At 45.2% G+C, this 20,328-nt stretch overlaps 2 protein-coding genes across 2 annotated transcripts in view; both read left to right on the top strand.

The window, feature by feature from the left end:
* Positions 1 to 16,402, top strand: part of ccdc93 (CCC complex scaffolding subunit CCDC93) — a 98,068-nt gene extending 81,666 nt beyond the window's left edge. The window contains 5 exon segments of the mRNA XM_084314025.1: positions 4,655 to 4,737; positions 4,860 to 4,897; positions 5,007 to 5,091; positions 7,504 to 7,617; positions 15,453 to 16,402. Coding sequence (XP_084170151.1) covers positions 4,655 to 4,737; positions 4,860 to 4,897; positions 5,007 to 5,091; positions 7,504 to 7,617; positions 15,453 to 15,509 — 377 coding nt within the window. The 3' untranslated portion in view covers positions 15,510 to 16,402.
* A 3,044-nt stretch (positions 16,403 to 19,446) lies between these two features.
* LOC311228112 (fibroblast growth factor 4A-like) overlaps positions 19,447 to 20,328 on the top strand; it is a gene marked incomplete at both ends in the record, with an annotated part of 5,500 nt that continues 4,618 nt past the window's right edge. The window contains one exon of the mRNA XM_084314026.1: positions 19,447 to 19,609. Coding sequence (XP_084170152.1) covers positions 19,447 to 19,609 — 163 coding nt within the window. The remainder of the gene's footprint in view (positions 19,610 to 20,328) is intronic.

Genomic DNA, 20,328 nt, shown 5'->3' on the forward strand with positions numbered 1-20,328 from the left:
GAACAAGTTGCAGTCACAAGCTCACGACATGTCATTTGCATAAATTAGGAACAGTAGCGGACCTAGTATGCTTCCTTGTGGAACACCACAGCTCACTGTGAGGGGGGGGGGATAGGGTACAGTTTACCTCCACCATCTGTTCTCTCTCCTCCAGGTAGGATTGCATCCAGCTCACTGATAGGCTATCAAAACCAATTGCTTTTAGCTTGTCAAACAGAATGGTGTGATTGACAGTGTCGAAGGCCTTTTGTAGGTCCAGCATGACCATGCCGCAGTATTTGCCCACGTCCACCTCTTGTTTGATCTGGTCGTTTAAATAGAGAAGGCATGTGTCAGTGGAGTGGGATGTTCTGAAGCCAGATTGGAATTCGTAGATTAGATTTTTTTTCGCAAGGTACTTTTCGACCTGTTCGTATACAATTTTTTCCATGACTTTCCAGATGGAGGTAAGGATAGAAACAGGGCGGTAGTTGCATTGGTCTAATTTACTGCCCTTTTTGTGCAGGGGTGTTACTCTCGCAATTTTGAAGTCCTTGGGGACGTGTCCCTGTTTTATGGAGAGGTTTATTATGTGTGTGATGACTGGGGTGATGGCGGCTGCTGAGTCTCTGAGGAATTTGGAGGGGATGTTGTCATGGCCAGTGGCCTTGTTCGGTTGGAGGGCGCTCAGTTTTTTGAGTACCTCATCTGTTGTTACCATTTCCAGTTTGAAGTCATCTTTGTGGACCCCTAGGTTCTTGTAGTATGCTACTATGTGTTCTACCCCATAATGCCCTGAGTGGGAGGGTAGTTTGTTTACCAGTGTTGTGGCTATGTTTGTGAAGAAAATGTTTAAGTAATTGGCTACATCCAGCTTGTCTGTGATGAGTGTGTTCCGTCTTTATGTTTATGTTTGAGAATCTGGTTTTAAGTTTTTTACTGCAGCCTAGTTGATTATTGAGTAATTTCCAAAGTTCACGTGGTTTGTTTTTGTTTTCCTCAGTTTTGTCATTGATGATTTTTTTTTTTGCTGTTTTAATCACGTCATTTCTTAGTCTGTTTCTTTCCAGTTTGAGTTCAGTCACGTGGGCTTGGAGTTCACTGCTCTTGCTTTTGGTAAGCTTTGACTGACTTTTACGAAACTCAGAGCATTTTTTGTCTCTGGTTTTCATAGCGGTCAGTATTTCAGTGTGCATCCACGGCTCAGCGCGATTTTTTACCCTGGTGGTTCTTAGGGGGGCCATGTTGTTTAGTATTGTTGAGAATTTGGTTTTGAAACCAAGCCATGTTTCTTCAACCAGTGTACCATTGAGTTCATCTGACCAGTCCAGGCTTTCCAGTTCAAGGTTAAAGGCCTCGCTAGAGTAGGTCTAGATGTCTCTAGATGTGACTGTTTTGTGACAGCCAGCCTTTTGTTTTAGCTTTTTGCGGGTACAGAATATCATATAATGATCACTTAACCTGCATGCTATAACCCCTTTATTGGAGATCTTGGACTTATCAGAGGTCAGGATGAGGTCAATGGTAGTCTGAGTTGACTCACATACACGTGTGGGTTGGGTGATTAGCTGGCTGAGGCCGTGCAGATCACAAAACCTATTGAAGGATTTGAAGACGGGTGCATCTTTTTGTTGCATATCCGTGTTCCAATCCCCAATAAGAATCTTTTCTGCATCCTCAGCTCCAGCTAAGCACCCATCCAGAGTATCATAAAAGCCAGTTTGGTCTGGCGGTCTGTAAATTGTGCCGACTAGAACAGATTTAGCCCTTTCAAATAGAATTTCTACAAAAACAGTTTCAATAGCCTCATGATCTAGCTGTGTTGCCTATATCCTTGAGAAAAAGGTAGCGTTCTTCTTCTGTGGGGAGGGGGGGGGGGGCTCTGTGATGTCCGGGGGGGGGGGGGATCCTTTGATCAGGGTGGGTGTCCCGCGACGGGGTGGGGGGGGGGGGGCTGTGTTATTTGGTCCGTGTGTGGGAGGGGGGTGTGGGTGTGATTCTTTGTCATGTCCTGGTTCATCTGCTAGCGTCTGTGTTGATTCCGTCTCGATGCCCGGGTGGTGAAATTCCGTAGGGAGGGGGCAGGGGGCTGTGTTGATTCCATCCCGCCGGCTCCCTGTGGCGAGGTCTCGCTGACCGGGTGGCTCCGGTAGTTTGCTGTGTTAGCTTGCCGGCTACCTGCGCCACCGTCGAGTTGATTATCCCCGGTACCTTCACTCCTGTCTCGTCCTCCCGTGTATTCCTCTGCGGCGGCGGCGGGTGTGTTGATTGCTCCGGCGTCGGGTGGAAAGTAGGCACCCGAAGCCATCGTTGCATCCTGTAGTGCCAGACCCAGTCGTCGCGTCTGGGTTCGCGTCCTGACGGGGGTCCTGACGTGGCTGGGTCCGGGGTTTAGCTGCACGTCTTCCGAGAGTAGCAGGATAAGGGACAAAAAAGTATTTCGGTCCATTCTGCCAGTCGGGGGTCTGTTCTTTCTTTCAGGATTAGCCGTTAATGTTGCGTGAACGGACGCTCGCAAATTGCCGTGAAACTGAAAAACCCGGACATTTTCATGAATTTATAAACCCCGGACAGGGCGTGAAAAGAGGACATGTCCTCTTTTTTAAATTTTCTATTCCTTCGTTTGAGGAAGCGGGAGGATGGGGAGGTATGTAGGTATGTGATGTGTTTATGTGTGTTATTGTGCTCTCTTACATTGTTCATGATGTCCTATTTCACTCTATAAAGTCCGATTATGATGACTCCTAATATCAACCCTATACGGGATGGTAATATCACTTTAGCCAGCTGGAATGTCTGAGTGTTAAATACTCCCGTTAAACCTAACCAATAAAAGGTAATATATCTCGGAACATTGGCTTGCAGTTGCATTATTGCAAACTAAAGAAATGTGAATTCAAGAAGTTTAAAACGAAGTTTAGCCTATTCAATTGTTTTAGAAGCCTATAGCCAATGTTCGAGACAAACTGCTCTGAAGGTCCAGATTAAAACACACGGCAGGCCACGGATAATAAACTATTGATTTATATGGAATTCGTTAAACGTATCCGTTGTCTTACTTATTATTAAACGTATTATTTATTTCTCCCAAAATGAAGGTTCCGAAAAGTCTGTCTCCGTCACAAGCGTAATGTAGATAGACCGATAGACCTGTATAGGCTGTAGCTCTCTCCCCAACGACACGGACACAGGTTGGTTCTTTATAAACGGGCGTTTATTATCTTGAGATAATCATCACAACTCCTCGTCCCTCTCACGCCATGACAACTATATTTATTGAATGAACACAGTACAAATGCAACGGTTACTTACAATGCAAAGGCGCTTATTATATGTCCTTTTATCGCACTGTATAGACAGCCTGAGCCCACGCACCTGCGTATTGTACTAAATGCCAGACAGTTGTTGGAGCAGGAGAAAAAAGGCTATACAGTCCAGTGTGTAATTTACGAGAGAGCAGGTTTTGCTCGTGAGCTGTGATTGGAAATGGTATCGTAATATAAGTTTAAGGAGAAGTGGAGTAACGTACACCGACATAGATCTGCCGACGTGCAGAAAATAATGGACTGTGAAGAGACGTTGGGCTGAGTTCGGTTAAAGGGGAACTCCACTTTTTTGGGAAATTAGCTTATTTAACATCTTCCCTGGAGTTAGACAAGAAGATGCATACCTTTTTTGTCTCTGTGCGTGCATTTTAGCTTTGGGAATAGACGCTCCGTTAGCATAGCTTAGCTTCATCACTGGAAGTGAGGCAGGACAGTAGCCTTACAGTGCCTTACAGTGTATTGCAAGGTCTGACATTGACCAAACTTGATATGCATGACCTTGGTGGGCTCTAGGTCAACTCCTGAAAAGGGGGTCAATGTCAGACTTTGCAATCAAAAGTTAGGGGGCTAATAACCCTTGCCATAATTTCAGTGCGCCCCCTAACTTTTGATTGCAAGGTCTGACATTGACCCCCTTTTCAGGAGTTGACCTAGAGCCCACCAAGGTCATGCATATCAAGTTTGGTCAATGTCAGACCTTGCAATACACTGTAAGGCACTGTAAGGCTACTGTCCTGCCTCACTTCCAGTGATGAAGCTAAGCTATGCTAACGGAGCGTCTATTCCCAAAGCTAAAATGCACGCACAGAGACAAAAAAGGTATGCATCTTCTTGTCTAACTCCAGGGAAGATGTTAAATAAGCTAATTTCCAAAAAAAAGTGGAGTTCCCCTTTAATGATGCCATAATTCTCTGCTGTGCTTTTAGGCACACACACACGCTAACATTGAGTGTCGTTGCATGCCATTAAAAACCTCTGCGACAGGTCCTGCATTATTATACACACGCGCGCTCTGTGCTCTCTCTCTCTGTCTGGCTTGTGCACGCGACAAATACCTCCCGCGCATACAGGAGACAAACGCTGTCTAACCTGACTGCATAAACGCAACGTTCAGAAAAGTTAAATGAAACGTTGTTGTTTTTCCTTTCATGTAACCGCAGCCTTAGTTCAGTGGGGGAGGATCTCGTGACATCTGAACTGGAGGAATGCACCAAAATGAGAATTAGAGACATAGACAGTGTTGGTACAACCCCACATTGCTAGAAAACAATGCAAACCCCTGGAAAAGGCCATTTATAAGATAGTTCACCTTTAACGTGCAAAATGTTCCCCCTTTTTGTGCCTTACAGTGTCTGCTACACATAAAGAAACCAAGCAGTTCTTTACTCTGTACAACACATTAGACGACAAGAAAGTGTATCTGGAGAAGGAGGTAAGTAAATGCATTCAATTTGATTTTGGATTAAAAAATATAAATTATCCAATTGAATTCAGAACAGCTCACTTGGATCGGTACCTTATTTCAAACTGCACATTTTGTATATTTTCGTCCAGGTGAATTTGCTTAACTCCATCCATGACAATTTCCAACAGTGAGTATCTATATTTCGGTCAGGCGATATTAATATCGTATGCAACATAAAACATAGTATAACACAGATGTTCTTACCTTCTGACTTGTAGTTTTGCGTTTGTTTTCAGAGCCATGGCGTCCTCTGGAGCCAAGGAACAGTTCCTGAGACAGATGGAGCAGATAGTGGAAGGCATCAAACAGAGCCGCATCAAGGTTTGTTACCATCCGCTCACTCCTCTGTCATTACCACGGTCTGCTCTGCCCCGGCTCCCCCCCAGAAAGGTTCTTCACCCTCGGATAGCGGCTGTCGTTAGGGGGAGGCCCTGTGTGGAACATGGTGGCAGATTTATGGAAGTATGATGACATAATCACCAAATATTTATTTGGGCCCTACATTGATGCAATGCTACAATACAAAATAGTTAAGGACTCTGAACTACTCACTGTCTACAACTGACCTACACTGTAATGATAGTATTCATAATAAACTTAACTACCCACCTCATACTATAGTCTACCCATATACTCTGTATGATAGCATGTACAACAGTGATGTATATACCACAACACATACATTATATAGTTATATTTACAGCATATATATACACACGCATATCATCTGTCTGTACATACCTGCACATAGTCCTTTTACATATCTGTAGATACTTTATCTATATCTGTACATATCCCTTACCTACACTTACTGACTACGACCATAGTGGCTATACCTGTATCACTGTACATATTGGTATTACAACTCTGTACATACATCTGATTAGCACTACACCCAGCCAGTAGTACTAATTTATATGTTTTATACCCAGTTTAATCACCTGTACATTGCACTTTACTGTTATGTTTTCACTCTGGTTGGATGCCAAACCTCTTTTCGTTGTTCTGTATGTGTGCTGTATGATGACAATACATTTGAATCTAATCTAATATGAGAGGATGATTTTTATTTATTTTTCCCACAGTCAAGGCCAGGTATCAAGGCAAATTAGTCCATTTGTCCTGTCAGGCCTGTAATTAACTGGGGAGACCCTGACATTTAGGATGTAACACAAGCCCTCTCATATGTCAACTCTCTACACTGTAGAGTCTACAGCTTACCTTAATGCAAGTGATTGAGTCCATCTTATCCCCCCGAAACGGGAAAGGTGTTTGATATCATAATAGCTTGTGAGTTATTTGACATGTAGTGACGGATGCATTGTCCAGTTGAATTTAATTATGTATGGATTTGCACATAATTGGGTTTTAAAGCGTTGAGCGTTTGTACCACGTACGAGCACACTGCATGAAATCAACTCCAAACTTGTCTCCCAAGAGATAACGTTTTTGTTGTGGATTTGCTTTATTCAGTTATACAATCAAATCACTCCACTGCTCTTTAGGAAAATGTGTGCGAAGACTGCAACTTGGTAAATAGCAAAAGGGAACATTCATATCAATAGCAAGGTCATGCCAGCCTCAAGGACAACAATCACAATGGCAACAGTAGAACATAATATTATGAATACACATCTGATTATACTGTAAGCTTCCTATTTTGAAAAAGGACATGTATAATAATAATAACTGGACTTTGAGAAGTCTTTATTCAGCATGCAGGCAGACACACATGCGATGGGCGGCACACACACAGGAACACACACGCATTCAATTAGTTGGGTCGCTGATGCGATTGAGTCTCTGCACTTGACCCATCCCGTCGTCCTTCCCCCCAAAGGGCAGCCGGGAGCAGATAGGGGCGTCTGCGTGGGGCCGCGCCCCGGGAACCAATCCAAGTGCTCCTGTCCGTCTTCATCAGGGACGCGACAGCGATCTGTTGTGCATGTTTTTCCATTGGGTTTCTCTTATCGGGGGGGGGGGGGGGGGGGGGACTCTTTGAGCATGGGGAAAACATGCAAACTCCACACAGAAAGGCCTTGGAGATACCCACCTGGGTACCTGGAAACCTGGTCCCCAAGCGGGAATCAAACCCTGGACCTTCTAGCTGTGAGGTGACAGTGTTATCCACTACACCACCGTGCCGCTTTGGCTCTACTCTTATTTCTAGGCAGGGGGGGGGCGATTGGTTGATTTGGAGGCGCTCATGGGCGGGATGGCTGTGCTCTGCTTCTCCTGCCAGTCCTGGAGCCCAATACCTATTACATCCTGTATTCTATTCACCCTTTGAATGTTTTGTTGGGCCTTTTTCGCGGCGGCTGCCTGGCGGTGTCATCGCGGGGAAACACATTTGTTTGCCCTGCGGTGGCATCGTCAGGTGGCTGCCGTGGAGTAGGCCTATTATGATGGAGATTGAGTTATATCCTCTTATAATGTGTACTTGTTCTGTTGTATGTTTTTGTATGTGTTTCTTCTTTATTTTATTTTTTTATTAAAAGAATATAAATAAAATGTGTCTTCTGTTTCTGTATTACATTGCATACAATTTGGGACCCTCTCGAAAACGAGATACTGTATCTCAAGGGGTTTTCCTAATAAAGAATTTCAATCATGCCAGACATTGTAAAGACAACACTATTTAAATAGAAAATGTTCCAGTGTGTTGGAGGTCTATGGTATCTGAGTGGAGTACAGTAGTGTACAGGATGTTTTGTCTTCTTTCTGGCTCCCTAGATGGAGAAGAAGAAGCAGGAGAATAAGATGAGAAGAGACCAGTTGAATGATGAGTACCTGGAGCTGCTGGATAAGCAGAGGCTCTACTTCAAAACCGTCAAGGAATTCAAAGAGGTAGGAGCACAAATAACATCTGTTTCTGACTCTTGTGTTAAATGTGTTAAATAATGTGCACAATGTCAGAGAAGTGAATGATAAAGGTATATTTTCATAACGGAATAAACAAACAGTCCTTCCAGGAAAACTGGATTCCTGGAACACTGTTTATGATCACAGGATCACACTGCCTAAAAATTATTTAGTTTTTTAATTCATGATAACACAAGATAGAATAATTCTAATAATTACAGTAAATGTATTTTTCAGGCTCTGCAAACATAGTGCAGCTTTAACCCTTTTGTAACTGAGGGGTACAATTCCCTGACTGTATTGAGAGTATGGTATGGCAAGGTGGTCGGGTATGGGGTTGTCCCAGCCCTGTTCCTTGTCCAACAGCCTTCGTACAATCATTTTTGCCCTGGTTGTGTAAGGTAGGATACATCCCAACGGGTCATATTGTCTGGCGAGTGTTCTGTATACACTCCGTCTGGTGGTCGGTAGTGAAATCGACCTTCCCTGCTCCTTGGTCAGGGGTGTGTGTCTGTAATGGAGCGAGTCTGTTTTGAAGCGCCAGACTAGTCCTAATGTCATTTCTTGGGCTTCACCTGGGATGGTCGCCATCCAGGTCTCGCTGCTTGCTGCCTTGTTCTCTGGGGAGAGGCTGCGAAGTACTTGAGGGTCGCTGCTGGCCCACTGCCGGAGATCAAAGCCGCCTTTGATCAGGGAGGCGCGGAGCTTGAGTAGGAGGGCTTCGGCTTCTTCTGGCGTCGAGACGCTTTGCAGACAGTTGTCCACGTAGAAACCTCTCTACACTTTGTCGGACCTCCTCGTCAGCTGCTGGGTCCTCTGCGACATGTTTTTGCAGTGCGAACGTAGCACAGCATGGGCTGCATGTGGTTCCGAAAGGGAGGACCTCCCATTGGTAGATGGATGGTTGCTCATCCCCGATCCTCTCTCTCCATAAGAACCGCAGCAGGGGCTTGTCCTCTTCCACTAGTCGCACCTGCAGGAACATCCCTTTGATGTCGCCGCTGATGGCCACCTTGTCTTGGCGGAAACGTAGAAACACGCCTAGTAGAGAGGGGCCGAGTGTTGGGCCGGGCAAGAGTTCTTTATTCAGATTCTGTAGTCTGATCTGGTAGCTGCAGTTGAACACAATACGATCCTTGCCGTTGTGGTGGACCTTGTGGTGGGGCACGTACCATGATTCGGTCGTCTGATCGGCCTCTTGAATGTCAATTTTCTTTGTGTCCCGCTGTGATTAGCTTGTCAATCTCAGCGCGGTACACAGTGGCTTGAGTGGGGTCTCTGGCTAGACGCCGCTCGGTGTTCAGTAGATATCGCTCCGTCGCTTCTTTTGAGGCGTGGAAGGTGGGCATACCCTCTCGCCTCAAGAGTGGAGTTGCGTATCTCATCACTCCCTTGACCTCGACTCTCTTTGTCCTCTGCTCGAGGAGGGTTATGGCATAAGTGTCTTCCTTTGAAACGAACGAGTTTCTTTTCATTCTTAAAGGGCATTGTGTCTAATGTCCATAGCCTCTCGACATGCTGTAAGAGGGTGGTGTCTTCTTCTGTTATTCTGGAGTGGAGGCAGCGAGTGGCTGCTGGTCGGTTGGGAGACCTGGAGAGGGGGCCTTGTAGTGTCCATCCTAGGCGGGTCTCGACTGCTGCTGGACAGCCTCTGGGCCCGATGTGGACCCGGTCCGTTGGGACGATGAGGTGTGCGTGGTCGGATCCTATGAGCAGGGTCGGGGTGGCGCCGTCGATGAGCGGTATAGGTAGTTGACGTAGGTGCACGTATTTTTCCATCAGCTTGGGGATGGGGTAGGTGTACTGTGACAGGCCTATGTCTTGGCTGGTGAAAGCGTTAGTAATCCTATACTGCTTCTCGGGCTGCCCGATTGCTGCGATAGTGAAGGAGACATTTTCACCCTTTATGGTCTTCAGGTCTCTTCTTATAGTACGAATTGTCATTGTTTCTTCGCTCCCCCGCAGACCCAGCCGGGCTGCAGCGGATGCGAGGAGGAGAGTCTTTCTGACCCATCGTCAAGGACGGCGTAAGTGTCCATGACCTTGTCCTCGTAGCTTAATATCACTCGGACCACTTTCAAGAGCACTCGGGAGCTCCCGCTGCTGGCGGGGTCGATATACATGACGTTTACTCTCGAGCTACTTGGGGGTGCGAGTTTCTTCCTGTTGCTGTCATGCAAGACATCCAAGTGGGCGCTGTCACACCTGCTGCATTTCTTCTTTAAGCGGCACTCGGCTGCCATATGGCTGCGCGCGCAGCGGCGGTTGGCTTTGATCCACTGACTCACCTCGTCAGCGGTCATCTTCTTGAAAGTGTCACATTGAGACAGCCAATGTTCTTTCTCGCAGTACTGGCATACAATCTTCCACTTCTCTTTCGTCGAGGGGGTGTTGTGGTTCTTGTGCCGCGGTACTGATTCGGCTTGGTGCATAACGGTCACCGACCGGCGGTTATCATTAGATCTCCGAGGTCCATCTCTTGGGCTTGGTCCACGCCGCACGAACGTATCCAGTCGTAGGCTGCTGACTTCTCTCGCGAGGAAGTCGGCCAGGTCTAGGAGGGATGGCTCGGGACCGTCGGGATCACGGTGGTCTCTCTGCCGCCGAAAGCGCTCTTGGCGGGCTGGAGGGAGCTTCTCTAGTATTCGTTCTACATTAGAGTTAGCATATAGTTCATTTCTCCCTTTTTCCTTTTGGGACCCCAGCATCCCTACCAGGGATTGTACCTTGATAGAGAGGTCATCCAATGCTCTATTGTCTGTGGCTGGGGGGAGACGGTCAATATTCCTTATTTCTTGTATCACGTAGTCCCATATGCGTCCATAACGCTGGTCGAGGGCCACTAGAGCCGCGGAGTATGGGGTGCTTGAGTTGGAATATGCCAGCACATCGGTGAGCGTTGGGGAAGAGGCCTCCTGGGCAAGTCTCCCCGTACGTGTTGTCGTGGGCTGGTACTTGGTTGGTACCAGAGGCCGGGTACCCAGGTGCTGTTCCTCGGTGCTGGCTGTGCGTCAAACTCACCCTTGAGTTGAGTCGGGGTTTTGTAGTGCAGTGACTCGGGGGTGAAGTCTGGGCTGTACTGGGCCTCCTGGTCCTGTGGAGTACGTTGCTGCTGGTGGGCTTGACCTTCCTCCTCTTCCTCTTCCTCTGCTAGGTCTTCTAGGTCTTGAAGTCTTCTATTCAGTCTCTCGGCGGCATAGGCCGGTTCTTCCCGGTTGCTGGGTCTCGTATGGACCGGTCGGGGAGGGGGTTCGGAGATGTAGATAGGATCCTTCTGTTGGCCGGGTTCCGGGTCACTTGGTCGGGTAGGGGAAGGTGCCCTAGACCCTTGTCGTGATGATGCCCTGGAGCTCCGTGCGGAGAGAGGGGGTGTCGCCCTGGCAATCAATTGTTCCATTATCTGCGCCTGTAGCCGGTTGTGCTCTGCTTCGCGCTGGACGTGGGCGATGTCGCGCTCTGCTTCGCGCTGGGCCTGGGCTGCGTCGCGCTGTGCATTGGCGGCGGCGCGCTGTGCATCGGCGGTGTCGCGCTGTGCGTCGCGCTGGGCATTGGCGGCGTCGCGCTGTGCATTGCCGGCTGCGCGCTGTGCATCGGCGCGGTCTCTTTCAATGTTCTCTTCCGTCTGGAGGCGTCTGGTCTCCAGTCGTATGCGGTCGTCTTCACTCCTTTGCTGCGCCTGGAAGCGCTCTCGCTGGGTTGCAGAGTGTTCGCGTTCACTAAGGGCTTGCGCTTGGAGTTGCGCGTGAAGGCGCTCTCGTTGGTCTGCAGATTGTTCGCGCTCACTCGTCTGTTGAGCCTGCAGGCGTTCTCTTTCCATGGTAGAGTGTTCGCGCTCACTTAGTTGTTGCGCCCGGAGGCGCTCTTGTTCCATGGAAGAATGTTTGCGCTCACTAAGCGTCTGTGCTTGGAGTCGATCGCGTTCAGTGGAGGCTGCCAGGGTGGCGATGAATGCCTGCGCCAGCATCTGGTCCGCTTCGCTGGGGGAAGACACTGACGGAGGTGATCGGCTTCTGACAGTGCTCGTTGGAGATCTGTTCTCTTGGCGCGCCCCGAGGTCTATCTCCTGGGCGCGCTTCTCTTCTGGTAGTGTGTCGGGTTCTGTCCCTGGAGCGCTTTCTTTATCCTGGAGCTCTCCGGGGACCGTCCCGTTGACGTTGTCTGGGGGTATAGTCATGTCATGTCCCCCCTGGTCCCCCCCGTGAGCTTGGTCAGTTACATTAGAACCCACTAGGGTCTCTACTGGCAGGGTCGCCTGGTCGGTAGGATTTTACATGCTTTGACTATCCGCTTTATCCGCATTTAACGTCTGTATAAAGCTAGGTATTAGACTGACAGCGTATTCCTCTAGATAGGGAGGTGGCTGACGTCTGCGCTGCGGGCGTTCTAGCTTGGGAGAGCCGCTTGGGGAGTTCACCGCTGGCCATGGTTAATATCAATATTATATTAGATATTACACTGATACTCTCCGGCTCGAAGGACCAATTGTAACTGAGGGGTACAATTCCCTGACTGTATTGAGAGTATGGTATTATTAAACCACTACTTAGTTATGTACTTTAATTACTGGCCATACAGTACATGAATATATCTGGTGAACACCCACACAAGAATACGGCAATGACACATAAAGTTCTAGTTAGAGTTTCAAGTTTCAAGTTTCTTTAATAGTTGTCATACAGAAGTACAGAATACTTTTATACAAAATGCTTCTTACTGTTGCGCTCCAGAGACTGTGCAAGACAAGATAAGTATGAAATAAAATAACATAGCAAAATTAGAAGCAAAAAAAGATGAGGTCACAGTGTTCAGTTTAGACATATGTACAATGTTCGATGCAGAATAGACGTAGTTACCATACAATATACAATACTGTGCAGTGTACTAATATACAATACTATATAGTGCAAGGCAGAAATGGAGAATGGGACGAGGTGCAATTTAGGTACAATTCACAGTAGGTGTACGAGTTGTAGTGCAAATCCCCCATCAATAAATATAAAGTGTAAGTGTGTTTGTGTGATCTAAAGTGTGGAGAGTGGGTGCTGCAGTGTGTTGTTTGTTTGAGTGAGTGTGTGCGTGTGGGTGTGTGTGCTGTGTGCATGTGTGCATTTGATGGTTGCCGCATAGTGATTATTGTTCGTTTAGCAGCCTGATGGCCTGGGGATAGAAGCTTCTTCTGAGTCTTTCTGTGCTCGCCTTAAGACTCCGGTATCGCTTGCCTGACCGCAGCAGTTCAAAGAGGCAGTTGTTCGGGTGGCTCGAGTCCTTAATAATTCTCTTAGCCTTCCCCTTGCACCGCTTGTTGTAAATGTTCTGGAGGGTGGGAAGCCCCCCTCCAATTGTGTGTTCGGCTGAACGTGTCACTCTTTGTAGTCTGCTACGGTCTTGTGCAGTGCTATTCCCAAACCAGGAGGTGATGTTGCCGGTCAGGATGCTCTCTATTGTACATGAGTAGAAGTTCCTAAGGATCTTCTGACTGACTTGGAACTTCCTTAGGCGCCTGAGGAAGTAGAGGCGTTGTCGTGCCTTCTTCACAACACTGTCAATGTGTGTGGTCCATGTCAAGTCCTCGGATATGTGGGCTCCGAGGTACTTGAAACTGTTCACTCTCTCAACCGGTGCCCCGTCGATGCTGAGGGGGCTGTAGTCCTTGACCCCCGACCTCCTGAAGTCCACAATCATCTCTTTTGTTTTGCTGACGTTCAGGGAGAGGCAGTTCTCCTGACACCACTGTGACAGGTTAAGGGATTTATTATTATTAGAGCAAGCAACGGTAGGTTACAGATTGAGAATTATACTCGCGCTTGTAAGGCGAAGAACACTTAAAGTAGGTCAAGAGCGTAAGTCCATGAGAATAGTAAGATGGGTATAACTGACGCCACCTGTAGCATAGCAATTACATAAGGCACACTAGTAGTCAGCTGGAGACACTGGGGGGTTCCCTCCGGTTGTAAGCCGGCAGGGTAGAGGAATGTTCGGGTGCAAAGTCTGGGTCAACGCGGAATAACGAGGCTCCAGATACAGGAGCCAGTGCAGTACTCCCTTGGTCCGCAGACAAAGCAACAGCTATAATCCAGTATGCCCGACAGCATGGATGAAAGCTAGCCAGCCTCTGGTCCTAGAGGCGGGCTCGAGGGTGCTCCTCACAGGGGTAGATCCCACACGATAGTGGGGTAGACTGTTCTCTGCTCCAGCAGTCACGGTACCAAAGCAATATAATCCAGCCAGAAAAGGCTCTGCATTCGCCGGTGTAGGTTCTCCGGTGTACATATCCAACGGTTCTCGTCTAGGACTCCTCGGGTGGTGGCACGAGTTTAGGCCGCCCAGCCTGGATAAGTGCACTAGCTATAGGTACGACGAACCGGTGGTAATGCTGATCACTGAAGAACGGTAGCCGCACGATACACTATAAATGATAGACTATTACTTCACATTAGAATAAGTCGAACTCAACGATACTGCGTTAAACTCTGACACTTTAGCTATATATTCGCACGCGGTTCTCAAGGCTCTATTCAAGGGCAAAGAGGCCCACTTCACGGCACGTTGTCTCGTGGTGAAGGCTTCAACGTTTAGGATAAGAACACTGCTGTATCCACCTGCGACGTATTTATACGTAAGGTGAATAATCTAGTGCCAACCTCAGTTCTGTCTCGTATTACTGCGCAAACCTGGACATGTTGAGACATGCCTTGGTGTTGCCTTTGAACTTGCCATTGGGGGTATGGCCGTTGGCGCCTAGGGGTCGCTGTCCAATAGGAGAACGAATATTATGGTCTGGTTTGTACCCAGGTAAAGGGATATTCCGTGTATATATACAAAGAATATACAAGGGATATCAAACGATATACAAATATTATACAAGGGATCTCAAGCAATAAATATATATATTCGGTTTAATCTGACCCTTTGTAACACCTTTCACTACCAAATGTTAATCATTTCACTGCCACACGACAAAGTGTTAACCCTTTCACTACCACACTACATAAGGTTAACCCTTTCACTGCCACACGACAAAGTGTTAACCCTTTCACTACCACACTACAGACTGTTAACCGTGAAAGGTTAACCTTCTGTAGTGTGGTAGTGAAAGGGTTAAGATAAAAAGACTAGGCTGTCAAAGTTAATGCTTTAACTTTGGAGATTAATTTAAATTATTTAAAGCGTTAAAAAAATGTATCTAGATTAATCTATGGAGTGAACATTTTTCAACGTTCTCAACTTTCAGCAGTATAGTTGCTTGTTCTTTTTTTGCATTGACTCATGCACCTTTTTGAAAATCATCTGACATGAAGATGGAACACATTTTTGTTGTTCATATGATTTATATTACTGGTAGTTCATACAAGACATTATTGTCCTCTAAGCCAATCTGCACTTTAACATAGGCCTGAGTTGTTTTTATCTCTTGTTAGCGCCGCGGATATAAGAAAGAGGTGAGTCAATGTTGATGGTTTTGTTGAACATTTGTATTTCACAGGAGAGAAACTGTATTCAAGGAAAGCTATTAAAATAGTATTTGAATCTAAATATACTTTCTTTGTGTTGATTTTACATTAATTCCATGATTAACTCAAGTAAATATCTGTTACAAGCTTCGGTCTTAAGTAGAAAAATTAGATTTTTTATCTAGATTAATTACAGAAAACTGAGATTAATTAGTTACATTTTTTTTTGTATCTATTCACAGCACTAAAAAAGAGATATAGAAATGCAGTCCATTTACCATCTTTTTGCTCAGTCCCCACTACACAATTCAAGCAACTGTGAAGTTTTGTGTCCTTTTTCTCATCGTCTACATATCTTCTCGTCAACAGGAGTGCCGGAAGAACGAGACGCTGCTATCGAAGCTGAGAGCCAAGGGAGCCTCTTAACCCACACGCCACGTAGAAAGAGTCTATATTTCAAATAGACTCTATTTCAACACAATGTTATTGAACCATGTATTCAGAAATTAGAAATAATTGATTTCCATTGCCTTATTCTGCTTCTATATTGTGGGGTTTGTTTTTACATTCCATACTCGTATCCATCATACCGTATTTGACATCATAATGAAAACCCATGAGATTGTTCTAGATTTTAGATTTACTAACGTGCCATTCACATGGTGATTCACTAAGTGACAACTCCATAATATATCATGCGTGCAATTTTCAGTTTTATTAGGCTGCATGTGTAATGTGATATTTCACACAGATTCTACTTATACTGTAAACAATTATCTATCCACCAGACTGCATTGAATCATGAAAATATGCCTTGTTCTGTCCATTGACTTTTGCACTTTTTGGGTCTTTCTTTTGACTGTACAGGTACGTTGCAACAGATGTTGACGACTATTTAATCCTACCTGTAGAAGTATTATGTGTCTTAGAATATGATTCAACTAAATGTAGCACTGAATGTCTACAACTCTCAGATGACTCTGCTAGTATGTATGAATGAGGGGACAATCGATTCACGTATGAATCAATCAAATTGAATCTATTCCCTTTTTTTTTTTTTTTTTTTTTTCTTTGAGACCTACAGTATTAACGCTAACTGTCTACCACAGTCAAATGGGAAGAGTCACTCAGAACAGCAATCTAGAATCAAATCTACACATGTATTGAATCGAGAATCGTCTTTTCATCTAATAGTGATGCCAAGAATCTGAATTGAATCGTGAGATTTCCGGAATTTGTCCTATTCTTGCCTGTCACTCTTTTTACATTATATTCAATTACCATTTTGTTATTCAATGAATAAAACAAGCCTCACTTAATCTATGAGTTTACTGGCATTCATTTATCACGTGACTTCACTCAGATACGGCCCGCGTGGACAGATGTTCTGTTCTGAAGGACAATCGGCTGCTTATCAGAACTCATTCTCACATACTGTATATGGAAAAAGCAGGAGGAAACATGCTGTTATATCACCACACGTTTCAATCTGTTGTTGATAGTCAGACTATCAGGCTGCACTTTTGTGCCTAGCTCGTGTTTTTGTGTTGTAAATAACTCTTATGCATTTTGATCTGGTCCTGGTATCGGCTGTTACTGTGATGATACTGTACAGGCAGGTTGACTCATCACAGACTTTAGTCATTGTTGCAGCATAGCGACAGGGTGGGAACCTAGATGTCGGGCGTGGGCATCATGAAAGGAATGTCAAATCATGTGATGGCGGCTCGATTTGACAAATCACAATCCTGTCCCACGGGATGCAAGTGTCATTCACGTTCCAAACCCTGGCATACATTGTTTACACACACGCATGTCTGCCGTAGGCCATACGCAAACATTTAAAGTCTAACATCAAAAATGGAATTCACGTTCTTTCTATAATGTTGTACCGCTCAGTACCAACTCCAGCTCAGGGAGATGGTCGTCAGTGTTTACAGATACCCATTGGACTGTCCTGAGATCATAGATAGGGTGGACTCTCCCTTCATGAAGTTTATCCCCGTCTTGTCTCTGCGGCTTCCCTTCTCCCGCTGATAAATCAAAATGTCAAAATAATGATAGCTGACTCAGCTGAAACACATGTTGGACAAGTCTTAACGTGACGTCTTTGAACCAGTAATGTTCTTTAGGAGAGTGATTGTATTGATGACGGTATTTCAGGGTATTGTGCAGAAAACGCTGAGAGATTGAACAAAAGTAAAATATATATATATATTAAAGAAAATTGTGTCTTGTATTATTAATAGATGGATTAATAGAGCTTTTGGATTATAAATTAATTTGTTATGGTATTGATGGGTCTATTTTTTAAGGCTATCAAAAGCCTTAGGCCCCATCTGCCTGTGCAGCTGAATGATGTTAAGACCGGCTGGCTCCCCACCCCATTCGGTGTAAAACAGGGAGATGTGCTTTCTCCCACTTTGTTCTCCCTTTATGTTAATGACCTGGGGCAAGAAATTAAGCAAGCCAATCTTGGTATTCCAATAGATAATATAATCCTAAGTATTTTATTGTACGCTGATGATATTGTTCTGTTTGCAGAAAATGAAGCAAATTTACAAAACATGTTGAATATTATGAGTTCTTGGTGCAGGAAATGGAGACTTGATGAACAGCAGAGTAACCATATATTTCAATTTGAACCAACGCCCCTGATTTACACATTCTTATAAATATCTTGGTTTCATCTTTAATGAGTACATGAGCTTCATAGAAGGAAGGAAAATACTGTGAGTCAGCAGGAAGGGCGCTAGGGGGTGTGTTGAGTAAAATGAAAGTGTGCACTGACCTTGGGTTTTCAACATTTACACAATTATTTGATTCAATGGTGGGTTCTGTTTTATTTTATGCTGCTGGAGTATGGGGTTTTGATGATGCACCTGAATGTAATGCTATCCAGAACCGTGCCATGAGATACTTCTTGGGAGTCCATAAATATACACCAAAAGGGGCTATATAAGGGGACATGGGTTGGGACTCATGCTTGGTCAAGCAAAAAGGTGAAATGGTGAGGTTATGGAACCGTCTGGTCCAGCTGCCAAATGACAGGGTGACAAAAAAGATATTTAACTGGGACGGAGCACACGGTCATCCCTGGTCAAGAGAGATGTCCATGATTTTTTCTTCTGCTGACTTAAGTATGATTTTTATGAACAATCTGCAGTGTAAGGTTCACATAATTAAAACAAAATTATCAACAATCGATCAGGATAAGTGGAAGGTGGAGATATGGAAAAAACCTAAACTTAGAAGATATGTTGTAATAAAAAATGAGTATTTTACTGAACCTTATGTAATGTTAAATTTAAAGAGAAGACGGAGGTCTATGTGTGCCCAGTTGAGGTCTGGCACCCTGCCATTGGCTGTGGAAGTGGGTAGATTCCAAGGTAAACCTGAGGAGGAGCGGTTGTGTGTTCTATGTGATCTGGGAGTGGTGGAAGATGAATATCATTTGTTTTTTATTGCCATTTGTACACCGATTTGAGGAGGGCTTTATTTGAGAAAATTCAAATTGTAAATCCGGATTTGTTTTGGCAGTCTGAGAGTTGTATGTTGAGTTGTTTTTTTGTGGAGGACATCTTCAGTTTTGCAGGATTTTTTGCAGGAGAAAGCATGGCACTTGAGACAAAACACACTATATCCTATATAATTGTATATGAATTCCTCTTGTTTCTTTGTTTACATACATTGCTTACAGCTTGTGTTATATTACGTTTTATTGTATTTTCTTTTTTTTGTGGCCATCTTGGTCTATATGTCCTAATTGTCAAGTATACTATTATATACCTATTGTTTATGTGTCTTGTAAGCCCATATGGGCTGGGCATACACCTGTATGTAAGACACGAGAAAAAAAAACATCAAATCAAAATGTACATGCGTGTGTATATCTTGTATGTGTGTGTCGTATATGTGTGTGTGTCTGTGTTTCCTTGCTTGTCTTCATGTGTATTTATCTCTGTGTCACAGTAGAGAGTTGGAGAGCAGATAAAAGAGTGCATGCAGGGGGACAGACTGTGTTTCTACTCAGGAGGACACCGCGCTCAGAGGAATATCCACGGCTATAGGCCCGGCCTGGATCTGTGGAGGTAGAGGGCTGACGAGGGAGAGACCAGGCCCAGGTTTGTGGCCTCTCTGTGGGGGTTTCAATCACGGACATGGCAGGATGCAGATGATGGCCGTGTGACCTCTAGGGTTAAGGTTAAAGCTTCTTCAGCCCAGGAGTAAATTTAGTCTCTCTGAACCCGGAGTCGATAAAACACACGTTGTGGTCATGGGGGGACCCGAAGGATTCAAACCCGCTGCCCTGGTTTTGGGTCTAGCCCCATAGTTTGCGAAACGCTGACCTGGAGGAAGCGCTATGGATGTTTCCCTGCTGTTTCACGGCTTACTGCTGCTGCTGGCTGCATGTGTGCGTGAGGACCAGGCAGGCGGAGGAGACCATGCAGGCGGAGGAGACCATGGCAGCCGCCTGCGTGGCCTATGGAGGTTGTCCATGAGGGACTCTAAGGTGAAGGGCAAAGGTGAGAGAGGAACTAAGATACATTTTCATTTCTGGATAAAAAAAAAAGGGGAAGAAATGCTTTATGCTGCCATGAGTTTATTTTGGCTACGTTCAAAGTGACCCGAATCTGATTTATTTAGCTCAGATCTGGGGGGGGTTTCTTAATTAACAGTCTTTTACGTCACTCTATAATTTGACATTCATCACAATTCTTCACTCTGTGAATACAAACCTGGAAGACGGCTGTGATGGAGGTGGTCAGTGGAGGGGCAGTAAGGTGTTTACCTTATTGGTATTTTGGATGATACTTCTATACAAGCAAAAGTTGAGGGGACGTACAATATCATAACCGCTCTGTTTGAAAGCATAATGAAAGAAGAAATGTCTCTTTCACCTCCTCGCCCCCATTATCACCCCACCCCAAAAAAACATTTATGGGTCAGATGTCTACTTATATGAATTCCCCATTCTTGCCCACATGAGATGACTTGCAATGTTGATCCTTTGATTTGATTTCACTCTTGCATCATAAGGGTTTGTTATTATTATCTAAATGTTGTAGCTGAAGATTTTTTTATTTGAGGACAAATGTGTCCTTGCATAACTTCTGCATTCCATGACATCATGCTAAGTTGTTAGTGAAACAGCTGAGAGTTGGAGACAGTGTCAGATCAGCCTGTCACACTTTTCACGTATGTGACCGGCATTACACATAAGTCAGTTTATCAATGCGGAATA

This window comes from Notolepis coatsorum (genome assembly GCF_963971535.1).
Source record: "Notolepis coatsorum genome assembly, chromosome: 5".
Classification (NCBI taxonomy): Eukaryota; Metazoa; Chordata; class Actinopteri; order Aulopiformes; family Paralepididae; genus Notolepis; species Notolepis coatsorum.